The sequence below is a fragment of the Daucus carota genome, chromosome 3 (assembly GCF_001625215.2).
Source record: "Daucus carota subsp. sativus chromosome 3, DH1 v3.0, whole genome shotgun sequence".
Lineage (NCBI taxonomy): Eukaryota > Viridiplantae > Streptophyta > Magnoliopsida > Apiales > Apiaceae > Daucus > Daucus carota.
Genome location: NC_030383.2, coordinates 30,765,039 through 30,784,099, shown reverse-complemented (window position 1 = coordinate 30,784,099; position 19,061 = coordinate 30,765,039). Strand labels below are relative to the sequence as shown.

The 19,061-nt window shown below is 33.1% G+C and overlaps 1 protein-coding gene across 8 annotated transcripts; it reads left to right on the top strand.

Annotated features, from left to right (window-relative positions):
• The first annotated feature begins 1,301 nt into the window (after positions 1–1,301).
• LOC108215176 (uncharacterized) lies at positions 1,302–17,879 on the top strand. Of its 8 annotated transcripts, none has more exons than XM_017387558.2 (7): positions 1,302–1,657; positions 5,378–5,489; positions 8,081–8,242; positions 14,348–14,394; positions 15,460–15,577; positions 17,410–17,488; positions 17,569–17,879. In XM_017387558.2, exons 1-7 carry the CDS (start codon positions 1,466–1,468, stop codon positions 17,621–17,623), a joined length of 765 nt encoding a protein of 254 aa, XP_017243047.1. In that variant the 5' UTR covers positions 1,302–1,465; the 3' UTR covers positions 17,624–17,879. The 8 variants fall into 8 exon arrangements, with proteins under 8 accessions (XP_017243047.1, XP_063946984.1, XP_063946981.1 ...); XM_064090914.1 differs by having other exon boundaries at positions 1,328–1,657; positions 8,069–8,242; positions 15,460–15,562; positions 17,569–17,812; XM_064090911.1 differs by having other exon boundaries at positions 1,328–1,657; positions 8,069–8,242; positions 15,460–15,586; positions 17,569–17,812.
• Positions 17,880–19,061: the final 1,182 nt, after the last annotated feature.

The window sequence follows — 19,061 nt, the reverse complement described above, 5'->3', positions numbered from 1 at the left end:
TAGCTTCAGATAATTTTGATCAAACTTCTCCCCCTTTTTGGCAATCAATAACCAGAGAGTGTTCAACCTATCAGTGATAATAAGAATCTGATGCAAAATATGTTAAAATCCTAAATCCCTCTATTTTTTTCAAGTGATCTCATCACTTCTCACAGTCATACCTAGTATTACTGTAAAGAGTAATATCTAACTCTCATAATCATACAACTACCTCACCTTTTGCCAGTTCAGGAGACTGCTTCACTCTTGAATCTTTTCACTAAATGATTTTCACACAACGCACATGAAAAGACTCAGCTCTCAGTAAAATCAAAGAAATAAGAGGTGGATAAGGTGTGTGTTCAGTCATATAAATAGGGGTTTCTTTGATAACAAAGATCTATTTATAATCATACTGAGAGTTTAATAATGTACCTTTGTCGTAATAATTCTAGAAGATTATAATATCATCAGTCTCTGAATCTCATTCATCAACTGTCGTTGTCTTGTTCATACATGTTCTGGTATCTGATTCACTTTAAGAATCAGGTTCTTGTGCCCTTTGAGTTTGATAATCAGCTTCTGTTTCATTTTGAGAAACAGGTTCTTGTGTGCTTCTCCATTTTCAGCTTGATCTGCTACATCACATTGAGATGCAGGTACTTGTGGGATCTGAGGTATAAGTCGATCTACTTTACTACTTTGAAGTAAAAGTTCTTGTGGGATTTTCCCAGCTGCAATATGTATGAATTGTCTTCACAGTGTTCATAGCTCTTTGTAATTTAGCTGCCATGCTTCAACTTCTGCAAAGATTGATCATCATTTGTCCTTTAAAGCTCCACTGGACATCGGTCAATTGAGTAACTCAGAACTGGAAGTTATCAGTATCAGTAAATTCATCAAGACTTCCGTCAGGATATGATAATATTCATCATTATCTGATATCTTTCATATTGCTTCATTAACCGATCTTCTTGTAAGTAAATCATCAGTATTCTAGTTGTATAAAGCTTTCCATGCTCACTTGTCCAGATTGTCTCACAAATCTCTCATAACTCTCATCTCAAATAGTAAAAATTTTCAACTAAATTATTTTGAGATAAGACAGAGATGGATATGTGTTTGGAATTTTTTTTTTGATGATATTGATGTTAGAAATACATTCATAGTATTGAAAGTGAATTTAGATAATTTAACCATCAATTCCAAAGAGATATTTTAAATTCCCGTTTATCGCATGAGTCACCTTAAATCATAAATCACGATAAACTAATTCCCAAAGAGATATTTTAAATTCCCAATTTATCATAAATTACAATAACCGGAAACCTGATCTCGGCTGAAACTTAAATGCTTTTCATACTAATAATAGGACAAAATTGAAAATCCTTACACCACGAAGACTTGGAACACGAGAACTAATTTACCCATTGTTCGAAACACTAGAAAACCCCATGAACTAACCTAAGCTTTGTTGTTATGAAAAATGGATTTAAACGGATTTGAACCCATTTTCAAGCAACCCAAAACAGAGTGGTCTGACCCGAATTTCAGCCCTTTGAGATCGTTTATTGTATGTGTGGATGCCCCGGATTCTACAGAGCTGCGAATTCAAGCTACTGATTTTCATTCAAATAGTTGGATGACTATTCTTTCAGTTGATCAGCTTGATGATATGGTCAGCTTTTTGTTTTTGTTGTTATGTTGTTTTCGTAATTAAGATTAATTTTAAGCACTTTAAGTTGGACAAGTAATAATCTGAAATGCTCAACTTTATTGAACCTTGTATGTATAGAAGTATGTTTTTGTCGGTTGAAATCCTGAGAAATGATATTCGGATAATCGGGGAGTGATATGATCTTGTTTCCCTTGGTTTGGTGTTTAAATGCCGGATTTTATTACAATGGAAGCAAGCAATTGAAAGTACATATTGGTTTTTTGTTATATAGATTAGTCACTAGTTATGTGCAATTATATATACTCCATCCTGTATACATGTATTGAGTGCTTTAGAATATACAATCGAGTGCTCTAGAATATACAATCACTATTCTTTGTATTATAACTTGGGAAACAAACGGAGCCTAAAATATAGTAAATAACATAATCTGCCTGTGCAAGGCAATACTTTATTAAATATAAAACTATATATGTAAAAATTATTAAATATTGGACAATTCTACTATAATTATTACAGTATTTGTCAGGGAAGTCTAGTTCCCCAATTTTCCACCAGACCTACCCTATTACTAAGTTTCAATTATATAAGATCAAAGTTTGATCGAGTATTATGTAGCGGTGACTGGGAAACAATTGAGTTCTGAAAGACTGAAGTAAAGAACGTATTAATGCATGAGTATATAGTAAAAAAGATATTACAGAATTTGTGTTTAAAAATATAGAAAAAGTATATTACAAGACATACTAACATTCATGAACATGTTAATAATTAGATGGTTCCCCAAGTTCCCTGTCTAATAGGAGTGCCCCAACTTTTACTTGCAATTTTATTGTGCCTCAGTTATATTAGTATAATTGTCCTGAAATCTTGTATTTGAAGGGGGGAAAACAAATACTGTTCATTGATTTCACTGTCTTAAAAGTACCATCTTCGCTGCCCGGATTGGGAGTAACTGTTCAAAGCATCTTCAAAATCAGAGGAAGGAAAGGTTAGAGTAGTAAAGAGATTAGGAAACTAACACAAAGGTGCTTCCGCTTTTGTTCTCCATTGGAGGCTGTGGCGGGTACTAATTTCTATTTATGTATATTCAGCAGAAGTACAGTTAGCTACTTTAAAGTTTTTGAAAATTCCAAACTAGTCCCTCAAATTATTGAAACTATAAATTAGTCCCTTAAGTTTATGGAAAATCTTATTACAGCTCCTGAAACTTCCTGAAAATACTAACATCCCCTGAATTTCAATATATTGTCGAATCAGTTACTGAGCTTCAGAATCTTCACCGTCCAGTCCCTGTATTCCTTGAATTCAACAGTTTAACCCCAGAGCTTCTGAGTTTTGACATTTCAGCCCCTGTTATTTATGATTCTTTGTTTCTGTTGTTGTTTCTGGCATTAAAACATGTGTAAGCACATAAAGTCTGCAATTGAAGAAGTTTTATATAATATTCTTTGTTTCGAGGATGACTGTGATCTCTTACACTATGAGATTTATGTTCTTCATGATGACCGTAGATTAATTGAGTATGAGCTTGCAGTGCGAGAAATTGATAGAGCATGTTATGAGTTGCAAGGTTGGAAAAGAGGTAAAGTTGAGTTGTGAAGAAAAAGTTTGAGGCGTGAAAATGAGAAAAGACTATAAAGGACTAAATAGACTCTTCTATCTCAAGTCTAACGTCTTGTAGGGTTGGGGAATGCAAAAATTATTAAGCGAAGATGATGTGGTTATAGGACTTGCACAAAGCATTAGAGGGGAGATGTTTGTGATGTAGTTGATATAGCTGGTGAATCTCACATGGACTTAGTTTGGCTTGTTCAGGAAAACAAGTCTTCGATGATATGATTGAGGTCAAACATATGGACTTCATCATTCTAGAATATTCGGTTGCACCTCCTTCACTTGCTAGTTAGTTTTCAGGGTATTTTGCACCCTACTTGTTGTTTAAGTAAAGCATAAAATTTTTCTTTGTTCTAGTTCAGTTTTGCATAATTCTTGGCTTCTGCAAAACTAGTGGTCGAGTTTTCTCTCACAGGTTGAGAATGAGATGGCGGGGAATGAAAATAAGGAATTATTGTATATGTTTCTAATCAATTTAATTATATTTAGTGTAGAGATAACTAATGTATTTTTCAATATGTTTTATATGCGGGGTTAGGAGTTTATTAAGTAGTTAATTTTTAATAAAGCCCAATACTAATGGGCCTTGGTACGTTAGATTATTTGATTAGGGTTTTATTCCTTGTATAAGCATTGGAATAACCCCACACATAATAACTTAGCTTTGATATACATGCATTGTTTTCTCTGAATTGGAATTGATTATTGTCAATTCAAGGATTGAAAATTGGGGTAGTGATTTGAATTGTGCTTCAGTCACCGAGGGTTTGTTTATCTGAGCTTTTGCTATGTGTCGTTCAGTGGGTGCACTATGTTACCTAAACTCGGGTATGTGTATGGGACAGCAGATCCATGAGTCAGGTTTTTAGTTTTAGGATAATTAGGATTAATGAATTGGATTTGAAATCAGACACCGATGCAGGGACTCTGTACATAATCTTAATGCGAGGTAAACCTTATAGACTGCTATATTGTACATTCATAAATATAGTCTCTACTGAAAACAGAAATTACATGACCTTGATAATATATGTTAAATTGCTGCTTACAAACAGTAGAATAACATAGAAACAAGTCATTTATGGAACTTGCTCTCCTAAAGAAATTAGTAAAAAGACCTACTTTCCATTTTGAACTGCGATGCTAGAATGTGTAGTGTCTGTTTAGCAAGGATCCTACTTTTAGATCTCATACCCACACCCATGTCATGTCCGTTGGACACGAGAATAAGGACAAATACGGAGAGTCCGGATACTGAGGGTGAATATATAAATATCTTGGCTAGATACTCTTTTGAGTGTAGTTCACGATGAGGCTAAATTTTTATGCTGTTTGGATGTACCACTTTGTGGTCTTTTTTCCGAGCCATTTGGGTTGCTTAAATAATGAAATCCAAGTTCTCACTTATATCCAGATTTGACCTGAGTTTGTCATAAGAAGTTCTTTTTGGCTTAATTAGCTCCAAATCTGATCATTGGGGAGCAATTTCGAGAACTCTCCAAAGTCTACTGATTTTTACCCTTCTTATATTAGCAACTGAGAAGAGTTTGCAATCCTCCAGTCTTGGCTCCTTTTACATACTTAAAATAAGAGTATTTAATTAGACTTGTTTAATGAACTAGTCTTACACTTGTTTAATGCACTAGACTTGTATGATTGCCACTGGGAGCTTCTTTTAGAATTTTATTTCATTTAAGCATGCCAATTAATCCTTTCTAAAGTTCAGGAAGGTCATCAACCAATTCAAACTTTCCAATCTTTTAAAAAAATAATATTGGCTAGAAGTTATCTTAACTGAATAACTTTAGTTAACACTTTAAGATTAAGAGGCTGCTTTTTAGTGTTGTATGGTATCTGTAGAGTAGTAACTTATAAAACATAATTGAACGACTAAAGAGTGAAACAAGATCACAAAGAAGAAAAATATCAGCAATTATAAGTTTATAGCTCACAAGTTTTTCAGTAAAGAAAGATATGAATTGATGTAGTTTGTACTCTGTCTTCCAGATTTGATATTGATGTGTTCAGATTCTAATAATTTATTTGGGACAAGATTTTAGGATCAATGAACTTTCCTTTTTATATGTGCGATATTGTCCACAGAGAGATACCACTGGAATTGGGGGGTCGTGGTCCGAGTTTTTAGCCTATGTTGCAGCTTCCATTCAATCTGAAGAGACAAAGCTTGGTTTTGAGGGGAAGTCGGAAGTTGATGGTGAGTACTTTATTAACTCCTCGTTTTTAGTTGTTACTTGTAAGACATTTCAGCAAAACTCTATCTTTTCTGCTCAATGCGTTTAAACCAGGGATTGCTTTTTCTGTTTTAAGCAAGTAATCTTATGTATATAGCGGCGTTGACAAATCGGCTTGTAACTGGATTTTCCAAAGGCACTGCCACAATTTGCAATCTGGTTTGTGGTGCCCTCGTTTAGTCTGAATAGAAGTTGATTGCAACTATCTCTTCGACTTGTGAGATATTTAATTTTGGTCAGTCTATACTGACTAGTTACTAGCATTTTCTTTAAATTTACATTTATGATTCTAAATAGTACCAGTTAATGGACTAATAATAAAAACTTTCATGAGCTAATTTAGTCATTTCCTTAGTCATTAAATGAGCAAGAAGCTTTCAGTGATAAAATGTACTTGCGCAGAGTTATAATTCTGGTCTCCTTTATATGCTTGCCTTCATCCAAGAACCTTGAACTGTCAGATCGAACCATTTACTCATAAATATGAATATAAATAAGAATAATATTAAAAGGCTTAATGGCCCAATATTACTTGGCTTAGTTGTTCCCATCTTCTTACTTCTAAACACAAGGTATTTTAGAGGGGTTTGAAAATTCTTCCCTTTCTGTCTTAATTAAGAGGTCAACTGAACAAAAGATGGTTTGTGTGATATTTTTTTGTGAGATGGGAGTTTAGGGATGCATTGAAAAGTATATAAGAAATTGGTTCAGTTTTGGATGCTTTTTTTTAGAAACAAGCTCCAAGCTCCAAGCTCCTATAAATTTATTTTATATGGGTACGACAGAGCTAATTAGGTCTACCAATCAGCTAACAAATCCCTTCATATCAGTTTACAATATCCCTGAATATTAACTTCTTATATCTTCCATTATCACCATTATCAGCCCCTAATTTGGCTTAATAAAGCGGGCTATTAGAGATTTACCACTATTCAATTTACAACTAATATATATTCGTAATGCTAGTGATATTGACAAGCCTCTTCAAATTGATGTAACATTAGTTTGCCACTAAGAAATCTGTGCCGTTGGCGCATAAAAACTTTTGTGAAGACATCAAATGTTTGAAAATTAATATATATCTGAGGATGTTTCATAACGACACCTGTAATTGCATCTCTAATATAATGGCAATCAACTTTGATTTATTTTGTGCGTTTATGATATACCAGATTTGCAGTGATTTAAATGGCACTTTTGTTATCTGGTGTCGAGTACGATTAATTCAAGAAGCTCCAAGATTAGAAAGAAGGCCATGTAACCTAACCATACAGTTTCAGAACAGCTAGTGACATAGGTTCCATATTAAGCCTTCGTGGCGTGGAAGATTTTGAGACATTATATTGTTTCTTACACTTCCAAGATATCAAGGCATCTCCAAGAAATGTACTCCATCCCAGTTGTAGGCTTTATAGTATCCGGGCATCCAGCCTAATCAGCAACACTATATGCTCTGAAGTGAAGATTAGAATGTGTAGGAAAACTAGTCCACCCATAGGTGACCTAAATAAATATTGAATAATATGCTTTAGTGCAGCAAAATGAATATGGCCAGAGATGAATATGTCGAGGTGATTGCATGAATCTGCCAACTATATGGATGGTATATGTATATGAGATATCAGGTCTTGTAATTGTCTATATAAGTTTAAAGGATTATGTAAAAGCTACCCATCATCTTTTCGATATTTAACATTCACCTCCATTTAATAACAATAGCCTCCTTTGAACAATGAACTCACTAAGATCTTTGACATATATATACTGAATTAAGAATGCACCTTAATCTCAAGAATGAATTTCTATGCTCAAAAATTATTTAAGATTCCCAAGACCTTTCATTTAAAATGTAGCATTTAACATTTATTAATCTTTAATATTAGCAAAGTCTCAATACAACATTGAGAAGCATGGACGGTTCTATACCGCCATGAAACCACTACATAATCTGAGCTTCCTTCACCTTCCATTTTGCAAGTTGCTCCTTTTCTTTGGTATCGGGTGCAGAAATTGTTCTATCAATATGACCCCATGGTTCTTTTCCTTCGACGATATCTCAAATTTGAAAGGCCAAGTGGACCAGTTTTTCAATTAAATCGAACAAGGAAGAGATCAGATCATTCTAATTAACATGATTTAAATAAAAAACAAGAACCAGGAGATGAATCCCAAGAAAGACGGGGTAAGAAGAACTACGAATTTGAAGCAAGACAAGAAATCAAATACTAGATGAGATCAGTTCTGATACCACGACAAATAGATAAGAAAATGGTTTATTCTGAATGCATTTCCTTACAAACAAGCTCCTGTATGTGTAAATACAGCAGAGCTAATTAGACCTACCAATCAGTTAACACTCAACAGATTCCTTTATATCAGCCTATTATATCACTTATTATCAACCACTAATTAGGCCTAATTAAGCTGGCTATTACAGATTTGCAGCTATCAATTTACAACTAATGCTAAAAATATTAACATGCATTTGAAAAATAATTTTTAGAAGGATTTGACTTTGGCATCATAAGGACATTGAAAATAGTTTTTTTCTCAGGTCCTGCATATGCAAAACTGATTGCTCAAAAGACGAAAGGGTTGCCAAAAATTTCTTTTCCTCTTGATAAACTGGAGGCTGCTGCTGCGACTGAGGTGAGGAGAAATGTTTCTCTTGCACTTTTTGGAGCATTTGATACCTGCCAGAGTTTACTAGTAAAAGGTAAATTCTGTCAAATTTCCTCATATACAGTGTTTCTCAATAAAGAATTGTTTTACTCTTTGGAATTCCTCAATAGTGAACTTGAGAGAACCTACTCTAAGCTTTCATATGGCTGAAGGCATGATCATTGGACTATAATGTAATTAGAATCTTAGCTTAGAAAAGTGTTAGGAAGCTAACGTGTTAATCGATAAAGCCAATTCTTTAATATATTGTTACAATGTGTGTATATACGCATGTAAATGTATCCAGGACAAAGAAAAGTTTTTCTTTTAATATCAAAATAAATTGTCGTGCTTTAATCTGTAGCCACACTATCATAATATAATCCAATGGTAATAGTTGTAGACTTCGAGGACTCCAATAACATTTGGACTCCATAGATACTATCTCTAATATATCTAAAAGGATCCAATATTATTTTTATAAATTGTAAATAATTATATTTGATATCCTTTATTATAATACTTAAGTCTACCACAGTATGCAGTTAAACAATAAGAAAAGAGGAATTATCTTATGACCAATCAAAAGCCATTCCTAATTTTGGACCAATGATATTCATTCACCAATCAGAAAATAGGAATTATGTTAGAACCAATCAAAAGCTTAAATTTTAGACCAACAATATTTATTTTTCAACTTTCTTTCTATTAAATTTTAATTAAGATATTAACCGCATACAAGTTAATAATATATGTTCCTCAACTTTCCTTTTAAATTTTAACCATGGCATTAACCACATAAAAGTTTATAATATTTGAGTCTACACAGTATGCACTTAACCAATTAGGAAAGAATTATATTTTGAGGTAACAACTAAATTTTAGACCAATCATTTTTTTAAAATTTAATTTTAGACCTTATATATTATTTTGGGACCAATACCACCCCTAAATTTTAGACCAATAATATTGATTCCTAAATTTTGTACCAATTACATTTATTCTCTAAAAATTTTGTTTTAGACCATATTTATTCTTTAGCTATCTTATTAGTACATGATGATAAAAGGTCTGTAATTTTTAAAATTTATAAATTTACGGTTATGCTTTATTAGAACTTAATAATATATATTCTTACAAATAAGTTAACTACCTGTAAATTTTTTATGTCTATAAAAATTATAAAAATTAATCATGGGAACAAATTAGTTAACCAATCAGAAAATATGAAAATTTTAGGACCAATCAGAAGTCATCCTCAAATTTTAACCAATAATATTCATTTTTCAACTGTCCTTCTATTAAATTTTAATAAAGATATTAACCACATACAAGTTAATAATATTCATTTCTCAACTTTCCTTTTAAATTTTAATCATAGTATTAACCATATACAAGTTTATAATATCTGAGTCTACCACAATATGCAGTTAACCAATCAGAAAAGAATATATTTTGAGGCATCGACTAAATTTTAGACCAATCATATTTATTTTTTTATCAATTAATTTTAGACCTTATTTATAATTTTAGGACCAATACCACCCCTAAATTTTAGATCAATAATATTCGTTCCCAAATTTTATGGCAATTACATTTATTCTTTTAAAATTTAGTTTTACACCATATTTATTCTTTAGCTATCTTATTAGTACATGATGATAAATGGTCTGTAATTTTCAAATTTTATAAATTTACGTTTATGCTCTATGAAAACTTAATAATATATATTGTTTACAAATAATTTAACTACTTGAAATTTTTATATATGTCTATAAAAATAATCATATATGTATGGAATTCTGGGAACAAATTAATTAAGTTATATAATTATATGTGAATAAGTGACTAATGACCTTAATCCGCTTCATAAAGGGCGAAAAATTGGGGACTTTGAAATTCCCCAACCCACTCCCCATTTTTCATATATAATATTAAAATTATATAAATTATTTAAAATAATATAATTTTATATGTATTTTATTATTCTTTTTTAAATTTTATTATTTCATAGTAATATGATTTACTAATAATATTTGTATGTTTATTTTATAATTGTATTATGGTTAAATATCATAATTGAGTAATTAATTAATTAATTTTATAGTATATTACAATATATTAATTTAAAATATATGAGAATGCAAATATTCTTGGTTAAACTGGGACCAAAGAGCAAATTAATATCCAGTCAACATCATAGACAATTTGGATCTCACAATGACCCCGATAGCGGGTCTCTAACTAGAGAACCTCTTATATATAATACTCCCTCCGTCCCCCTCAATTGTTTACATTGGAGGGGGACACGGAGACCAAGATAATGTATGAAAAATGAGTAAAGTTAGATGAAAAGTGGGAAAAGTGGTGGGACCCATCAATATTTAATAATAGATTTGAGATAATGGAGGAAAGTAGTGGGTGTAATAGTAGTTTTTATTGTTAAATATGAGATAGTGGGGGAGGATAGTGGGTGTAATGATTGGAAAAACTTACTATTTATAGTAACGTAAAGAAATGAGAGGGACATCCCAAAATAGTAACCGTAAAGAAATGAGAGGGACAGAGGGAGTATCTACTTGAAAAGAAAATATGATTTACTATATATTTTGTTTAAAAAATTTATACGTAAATTTATGTAATAAAATCTTATAAAATATTGTTTAAATAATTTATACTTAATTTATATATTAACAAAATTATTTTTAGATGGAAATAATACTCAATGCGTAACATGGGACCATGAGTTAACATCATCAATTATATCCGCTTTATCCATGAATATATATATATTTATATAATTTTAATTTAAAATATATTTTTATATGATTAATCAATATTTATTATTTTACTTAAAGTTAATACTCCCTCCGTCCCATTTTATGTGACCTCATTTCTTTTTTGGGACGTCCCAAAAAGAATGAACCTCGAATACTTACTATTTTTGAACACTACTTTTCACTATTACACCCACTAACTCTATATATTTATACTATCTTATTATTAAATAAACACTATTACACCCACTACTTTTCTCCACTATCTCAAATCTATTATTAAATATTGATAGGTCCCACCACTTTACCCACTTTTCAACTACATTTACTACCTTTTTTTTAATCTCCGTGAAAGTCAAACCCATTCACATAAAATGGGACGGAGGTAGTATATATATATATATATAATAGAAACCAAATTAGCCTAAAAACTAAAAACCAGTTTATGGACAGTTTTTTATCACTATTTTTAACTACAGAAATCACTAATTTGTACATAACATATCACTAATTTATATATAGCATATCTCGCGAATATAAATATATATACACATATATGCAACGTATATGACCATCATCTTCACCCAAATCGTAATAATGGACCTCTTACCACCATTACCAGACGTTTCCATGACTTGCCACTATTGTCTATTATCACCAATAGTCACATACACTTTCCATCATAACTTACAAAAAATTAAAGACTACTTATCATCATCATACAATTCTCTTGCGACTTCCTACCGCTAAGAACCTTCCTACGGATGAAATTGATCATCTATAATCAATTATCAATAGTTTAGATAAGTAGATTTTCTCAATTTTGATAATAAAAATCGTTGTTTACATACTTTATAAAAACAGTGATTAGTGTAGTATAAATTAGTGATACCCGTAGTCATAAATAGTGGTAGGGAAACTGGTTTCTAGTTTTTATTTTAAGAGTGGTTTCTATTTTATCATGGGCATATATATATATACATATATATATATATACATATATATATATATATATATATATATACTCATACTCATGGCCATAGTGTTATCTGTCCTTAAATGGCGCCACTACTTGCTTGGGCGACGCTTTATAGTCCATACCTACCGATCAGTAGAGTTTGAAATACCTTTTGGAACAACGTGAAGTTGGGCCTGAATACCAAAAATGGGTTAGTAAATTAATGGGGTTTGATATTGGAATACAGTACAAACTAGGGGCCTCTAATTGGGTTGTCGATGCACTCTCTCGACAACACCCATCTCAGCTGGAATTAGGTGTTTTGATATCTTCTCATGGTTTGCAATGGGTAGACGTGCAAGCCTGTATACAAGATGACCCTTTCATCACCTAGTTGTGCGCAACTGTGACTAACGGTAAGTCGTTGCAGACAGGTTATCACCTGGAATACGGAGTGTTAAGGTATAGGGGACGTGTAGTGTGAATTGATTCCTAAGTTGTTATTTTCCTATCATGATAGCCCAATAGGAGGGCACTCGGGCGAGTTGAAAACTTACCGAAGGATTGCTTCATGCTGGTTTTGGCCTGGGATGAGGAAGCGGATCAATGAGTATGTGCAATCATGTGCAATATGTCAGCATGCCAAGTCGTCCTCTCTCAAACCTGCTGGGCTTCTTAACCCAATGCCGATTCCCTCTACGGGATGAAGTCACCATGGACTTCATCGAGGGCCTCCCTAAGTCCAATGGCATGGATTCGGTGTTCGTGGTCGTGGATCGACTCACGAAGTATGCCCATTTTGTGGCTCTTAAACACCCGTTTAATGCACAGGGAGTGGCAAAGATGTTTGTTCAGGAGGTTGTGAGGTTACATGGGTTCCCAAGCACAATAGTTTTAAACAGGGACAAAATTTTTCTTAGTTTATTCTAGAAGGAACTTTTTAAACTTGAGGGCACTACATTGAATCATAGTACTGCATATCACCCGCAGTCGGATGGACAAACGGAGGTCGTCAACAAGTGTATCGAAACATATTTGAGGTGTTTCGTTAATGGGAAGGCTCGCACGTGGAGGCCCAAAGACAACTTAAGCCCAATGGACCAGAGCTACCTAGGAGTGGTAATGTTGAGAGTATTTCTAATATAGCGGTAGATGGAGGTCTAGGGTGAGTGGGTTATCATCTATCTTGTATTGACTGAGACATTTGGGAGAGGCCATGTCTTGAACTGTGGTAGTTATCCGGTATTTACGTTTTTTCTAGTATATGAGAAGCTGCTTATTAATTAGAGTGCGATTTATACTTGCAATTGTTAAATTGAATAGCTGAATCTACAGCAGATTCTCAAACCGATCGCAATGTTATGTAATATTTGATTTATTATATATTTCATTTAATATAATAAGGAGACATTTATAATGGATCAAGAGGACTAAGAAATGATATTACTTTTAAAGAAAAATTATGCCATTATTTATGTAATAAAATTGCATAAATGATGTTGAATGGATTTATACTTAAATTTATATGTTAATAAAATTAGTTTTGTTTAAAAATTAACTTTTCGGGGCGTATCATGGGTAAAACGCTAGTTATTATTATTTATTATTGGATAGTTAAAATTAACATGTTCATTCAGCGGAAGAATGAAGCAGGTCGAATACTTTGTGTTGTGAATATAATTGGTACTTCATGCTTGTTAATTTTGCGATAACAACTATTAACATTACCAATGGTTATTATAATTTTATGCATATATTTGTATAGGAAAAGATAAAATTAACATTTATTATTATTTTGACAGTAGTATTAGTTAGTAGACTATAAAGTAACTCATAGGTATATAAATTTCTGTTAGACGTAATTGTAGAAGTAGTTTTACACTTCAAAAAAAAAGTAAATGTATCTTTTTTAATTAATATGGAAGTAAATGTTTGTATCTAGAATTGTATCATGAAAGCAAAAAAGCTTGTAGATCTTTCATATAAGGTGTAGGTTTATAGTTTAGGTCTATGATTATCATGTCTTCTGTCATTATAATGAAGAAAAGCTAAGCTGATGCCAAGATTCTCTTGTTTATGATTATATTCACTTAAGCCCAGAATTGTAACCTGATTATTAGCTGATATTTCTGGTAATGTTTCGACAACTAAACTAGTGATGAAAAAAAAAGAAGACGAAATGAGAAGAGGATTATATTTGTTTATGTATACATATATATTTAATTAAGAAGACAGATATTGGTCCATGAGTACTGGCTGATAATTAGAGGTGACTTAATATTGTAATATGGGATAATCTTTCACCAAGTCAGCAGTCAGCTCACGTTCTCCGTTATTTCTGTTGTGTTTTATTTTTTGTTGATGGCTTTTGGTACACAAGGATTAGTGTTCACTAACTAACCTTGCTCCATTTATTTTGGCTCAGAGAGAGAGGCTGGGCAAAAACTAAAGGAATTGATAGCAGCTGAACAGGTATCTGTACACATCGCTACCATTATTTAGATGATGGAGTTCTTTTTGTATAGATTTCGTGGACATGTTGTTTGTGTTGCAGGTGTTAACATGTTTTTTATATCTTTTGTTGCATGACTTACCACCATTCCAATATAGATGTAGTCATCATACTGACTGGTTGATGGCAATTTTCCATCTTTATTGTTTTCACTAGTACTGGTGTTAATGTCACTAGCTTTTAGGGTTATGATATGCTGGGATGTTAAAAGTGAGGAGTTGCGTACAGGTAAAAATCCATATTGTATGGCTATAGTGTATACTTGAGTAACACTGAAACTATCCAGAAGGCTGGCATGACATTGGATTAACGTGCCTCGAGTTTGGAAGGGGAAGACTTTGCCTGCTCTGTGTCTAAGAAAGTCACATATTTATTCCAAAAGCCGTCCTTGTCTTATCATTTGTTCCTTTTTATCTATGTCATACTTGTTCTTCCCCATATGCAACAGCACTGTTTGCTTCTCCAATAAAACCATGATTTTCCCTCTCATTTCTTCACACTAAAACTGTATGACTGTGGTGACGCTTGAACGCACATGCACTTTAGGCAGAGAGTGTTAGGAAAGGGAAATTGGAAAGTAGAAGATATTCTTGTGGATTATGAAATATGTTATTTAGTCTTGTACCTAAGAAATATATTTGTGAAATGCGGGAGTTATCTAGATTTCCATAATATACAAGTTTCCTCTTGGCGAGTTTCTTTGTATCACTTTATTCACTCCATTTGATTGTATCTCAAGCTTTCATTGTGACTCATTATTATTGATCTGGGAATTTGTAGTTTCAGTGGTTTCTACCTCTTATCACTTTTGGGGGTTCCATATCAACATTGTGCCCTTACCTTGAGCAGTTTAATATCTTAATATTGCATCTAAATATGGTAGAATAATGTATGAAAACACTGGCTGATTATGCAGAAATCCAAACAGTAAGATATGAAAACAAAACAGAAAGTCTTGATTAAAAATATGGTGTGTGTTTTTTCTCTCTGTGTGTATATGATTGAATTAATGCATATGTTATCAGGAAAAGAGTCACAATCTCAAGACAAAACTTGATTCAGTTTTGTCTTCCAAAAGACACAAGTCACATAATGTGAAAGAGGACGGAACCTCACAACCTTTGTCTGGTAACACTTTACTAGGTACTTCAGGTGCACAAATCATTCTGTTTTGTGTCTATTTTGTAGGCTGTTGGCCATTCATTAGGCAAAGATCTCCATTTATTATATGAAAATGAGATTCATCTGGAAAGTCTTTGTATGCGTATTAGCTATTGCTTGGAATTTGACAAAGCAAAATGAAATTCAAGTTAAGCATGTTTTCTCTTTTCACTGCCGAAGATGTTTAACTAATGAATTAATGATGGTAACCAGTGTTGTGAGAATCGCGATTAATCGCGCTTCGCGAGTAAGCGAAGATCCAGCGAGTTGCGTATGACCGATTTAGCGCGATTTTGAAATTGTCCGAAAATCGCGAGTTAAGCGCGATACTCGCAAAAACTCGCTGTAAAAAGCGCAAAAACTCGCAAAAGTATAGAAGGACCGAAATACCTTTAAGTTAAAAAAACCCTACTTGTATCTTTATAAATTATAACCTACTGCCTCACAACTCATAGATGAAGATGAGGAGGAGGAGAAAGAATTTGAAGGACCTGAGATCGAGCTAAACGATTCGGAAGCCTTTGACTTACTAAATGTTATTGATTGATAATATGATAGTTTATGTGATATTTCCACTATGTTGAAACTATTATTTTGTTTGAAACCAATATTAGAAGCAACATTCTCGGAATTATATAATTATATAGATAATTTCATTTTTGTCTAAAAATCGCGCAAGTAATCGCGCTTCGCGAGTTGCGCTTCAAAATTGGAGCTTGCGTTTTTTTTTATTTTGCGTGTTTCACAACACTGATGGTAACTGTCAATAGCGTAAATGTTTAAATTTATTTGTAGTGTTAACATGGTATTGAGGCCAGGCGATTGATTTAAAATTTACAACTTAATAGTCTTCCTGTGTATTAGGCCCCCTCTATGAAATGAAAAGGATCCGTAGGTTATTTCTCCTCTTTAGTATTTTCAGACCCAATTCCCTGTGCCCCGTATCAGGATATTTAGAATGAATTTATGGTTGACAAAAGAGAAATGAAGATACTTTGTGTAATACATGAAATTCGTGTCACCTTGAATTCTGTTCTACTCCTAGTTGTTAGCACCCTTGCGGTACCAATACCGTGTCTGGTGATAAACCTGCGTACCTGAGTGGAGCGATATTTTTTTTTGTTTAGAATTCATTTTTCTTCTTCCTGACAAATGAGGGAAGTTTTTAAGTTGTTACTCCCTCTGTCCCATTTAATTATATATGTTTCTTTTCAACTGCTCGACACACATTTTAATGCTCTTATAAAGTATAGTTCCGTAACTTATTTTTGAGATTTGTTTTTCTGAATAAAAATTTAACATCCAAACTTTAATTCAGAAAAAGAAAATTTTAAAAATAAATTGCACAACTACACTTTACGGGAGCATTAAAGTCCGTGCCGCATCCCCGTCCCCCAATGTATACTATCCAGGGGGATGGAGGGAGTATATTGGTTTAGAATTTGGATGAACTAGGTCTGCGTGGAAGTGGTTCATATGAGGTCGAGTTAGCTATTACTTACACATCAGTTTGCATTTGATTGAATATTGCTGGTATAGTTAGGAGCACCAAGAGAATTTGTTTAATAATTTACTAAAGAAGTAAAAAAATACATCGTAGCTATGATATTTTCTGCAAGTTGATGATTATGTTTTAACATTTAAATATTTGCATTTTTTCGTAATTAAAAAATAAAAATAACATCATACTGCAGACAAATCTTGGCATGTTTTCAGCATTTAATAATAAAAATTACGTCTTGTATATACTTGCAAACAATATATTTTTTTTTCTCAATTTCGGTTTTTATGTTGTAAAATTTGGTTTACTGTAGGTACAGTTGAAAACAAGCATGGAAGCCAGAAAATGGGTCCAAGTAAAGTTGCTAATCGCGTTGTACCAGCATACCGCAGGTTATACGTGTTTTACGAAATTTGATGTCTATGTTGATATATTGAATCACTTATTCTGAAATTTAGCCTTTTACTGCCAGGTCAAAAGTTAGAGGAGTTCTTTTGCAAGACACCGAAGATGATGCAGATAATTGAACAGGACACCTTAAATGTAGCTTGAGTATGCTGTGCATTACACCATTAGAAATGTAGATGTGACAAGTTCTAGACTTTTGTTTCTTCTTTCAGTTCTATTATGTTCAGTTGTGGTAATTGTATTTACTGCATTATGATTAATATGCTTAAAGGCTCATACTTTGGGATGTAGGTACTTGTAACTTTCTGCTCCTGTATCAAAAGCATTTGCATATTGTTTAATAACATAATGTGCACTGGATGCATACATTTTCAACTTCTATGTTTTAGAATATGTTTTATATGTTAATTAATGAAAAAGAATATGTTTTAGCTGGCGTAAAGGGAATGCAATTTGATGCAATCAATTTTGGCATCTCCTCTCCGATTTTCGAATAAATTAGGCTTATTGAGATATTCACATTTTCTTCCTCCTTTTCCAGTTTCAGTATCATTTGGTACATTGTACTGTACTTTTTATCTTTCTCAAGTGATGTTTATAACTTATATGTTCTTTGTTCAGCAATTTTACAGGTTCTTGCTTAATCCAAGTTCAATCTCAGGCCCTCAAGAAGTACAACCTGTGATGATTATCTAGTAATACTACACAACACAAATCACAAAAGTTGGGGCCAACTACCAGTGCACAGGCACTCGATTTACCTGGTGTTGGGTCTAGTAGGGTGGTTCGTATCTGGGGTTTACTTATAAAAGTTTCCTGTCAATCTGTTAATTTGTGTATAAAACTATATAAATATTTGTATTAATTTTTTTACTCGGAACATGCATATTCTGCATCCTCTTGATCTTCTGCCTAGGTTTTCAAATGTCCAGCAATCTGGTGTGAAGTTTTTGTCCACATTCGTGCTTGATGTCCAGCAATCTGGTGTGGCTTTTCGTTGAATTGCACGTTAAGGCAAAGTACAACTTCCTCGATAAGTAAAGACCAAGTTGTTTAGAAACCACAGGACAAATTTAGAGAACTTTGCTACCCTTATAAAGGCGTGACGGAACTTTGATCAGAGTATAACATTTCACCAGGGGAAATAATCGGTATATAACACTAGGTCGATGAAACTACGAAGTACGAACACCGATGGTCATCGGAGTTAGAGCACCTTCCTCCAATCCTCCAAAACCATTGCCTAAAATTGAATAAATGATATTGTTATGCCCAAAAATCGGCATGGCCTCGGCAGGCCCATAGTCATATATGGATCACGGAGGTGGGCCTGTCCACCTCTATTTATGAAGATTATCCGGTTCTCCTGCCCGGAGGGAGGAGGATTGGGCCGCGGATTCTGGACTCAATGATTGTTCTAGACTGAGTTCCTTGGGCTCATCATTCTAATAGGCCATCACATTAGTGAGCTCCCGCTACTTAGAAGATTTATGAAGACTTAAGGAGGACTCTATAGAGGTCATCATCCCTAAAGGTCATCATGAAGATAGAACAGTG

What these genes read in the sequence shown, in the direction of transcription:
- LOC108215176 (XM_064090911.1), top strand. Translation starts at nt 1,466, where the DNA reads ATGGATTTAAACGGATTTGAACCCATTTTCAAGCAACCCAAAACAGAG. An exon ending in TTGATCAGCTTGATGATATG is followed by an intron (nt 1,658 to 5,377) that starts GTCAGCTTTTTG and finishes TATTGTCCACAG; the next exon opens with AGAGATACCACTGGAATTGG. An exon ending in CCAGAGTTTACTAGTAAAAG is followed by an intron (nt 8,243 to 14,347) that starts GTAAATTCTGTC and finishes ATTTTGGCTCAG; the next exon opens with AGAGAGAGGCTGGGCAAAAA.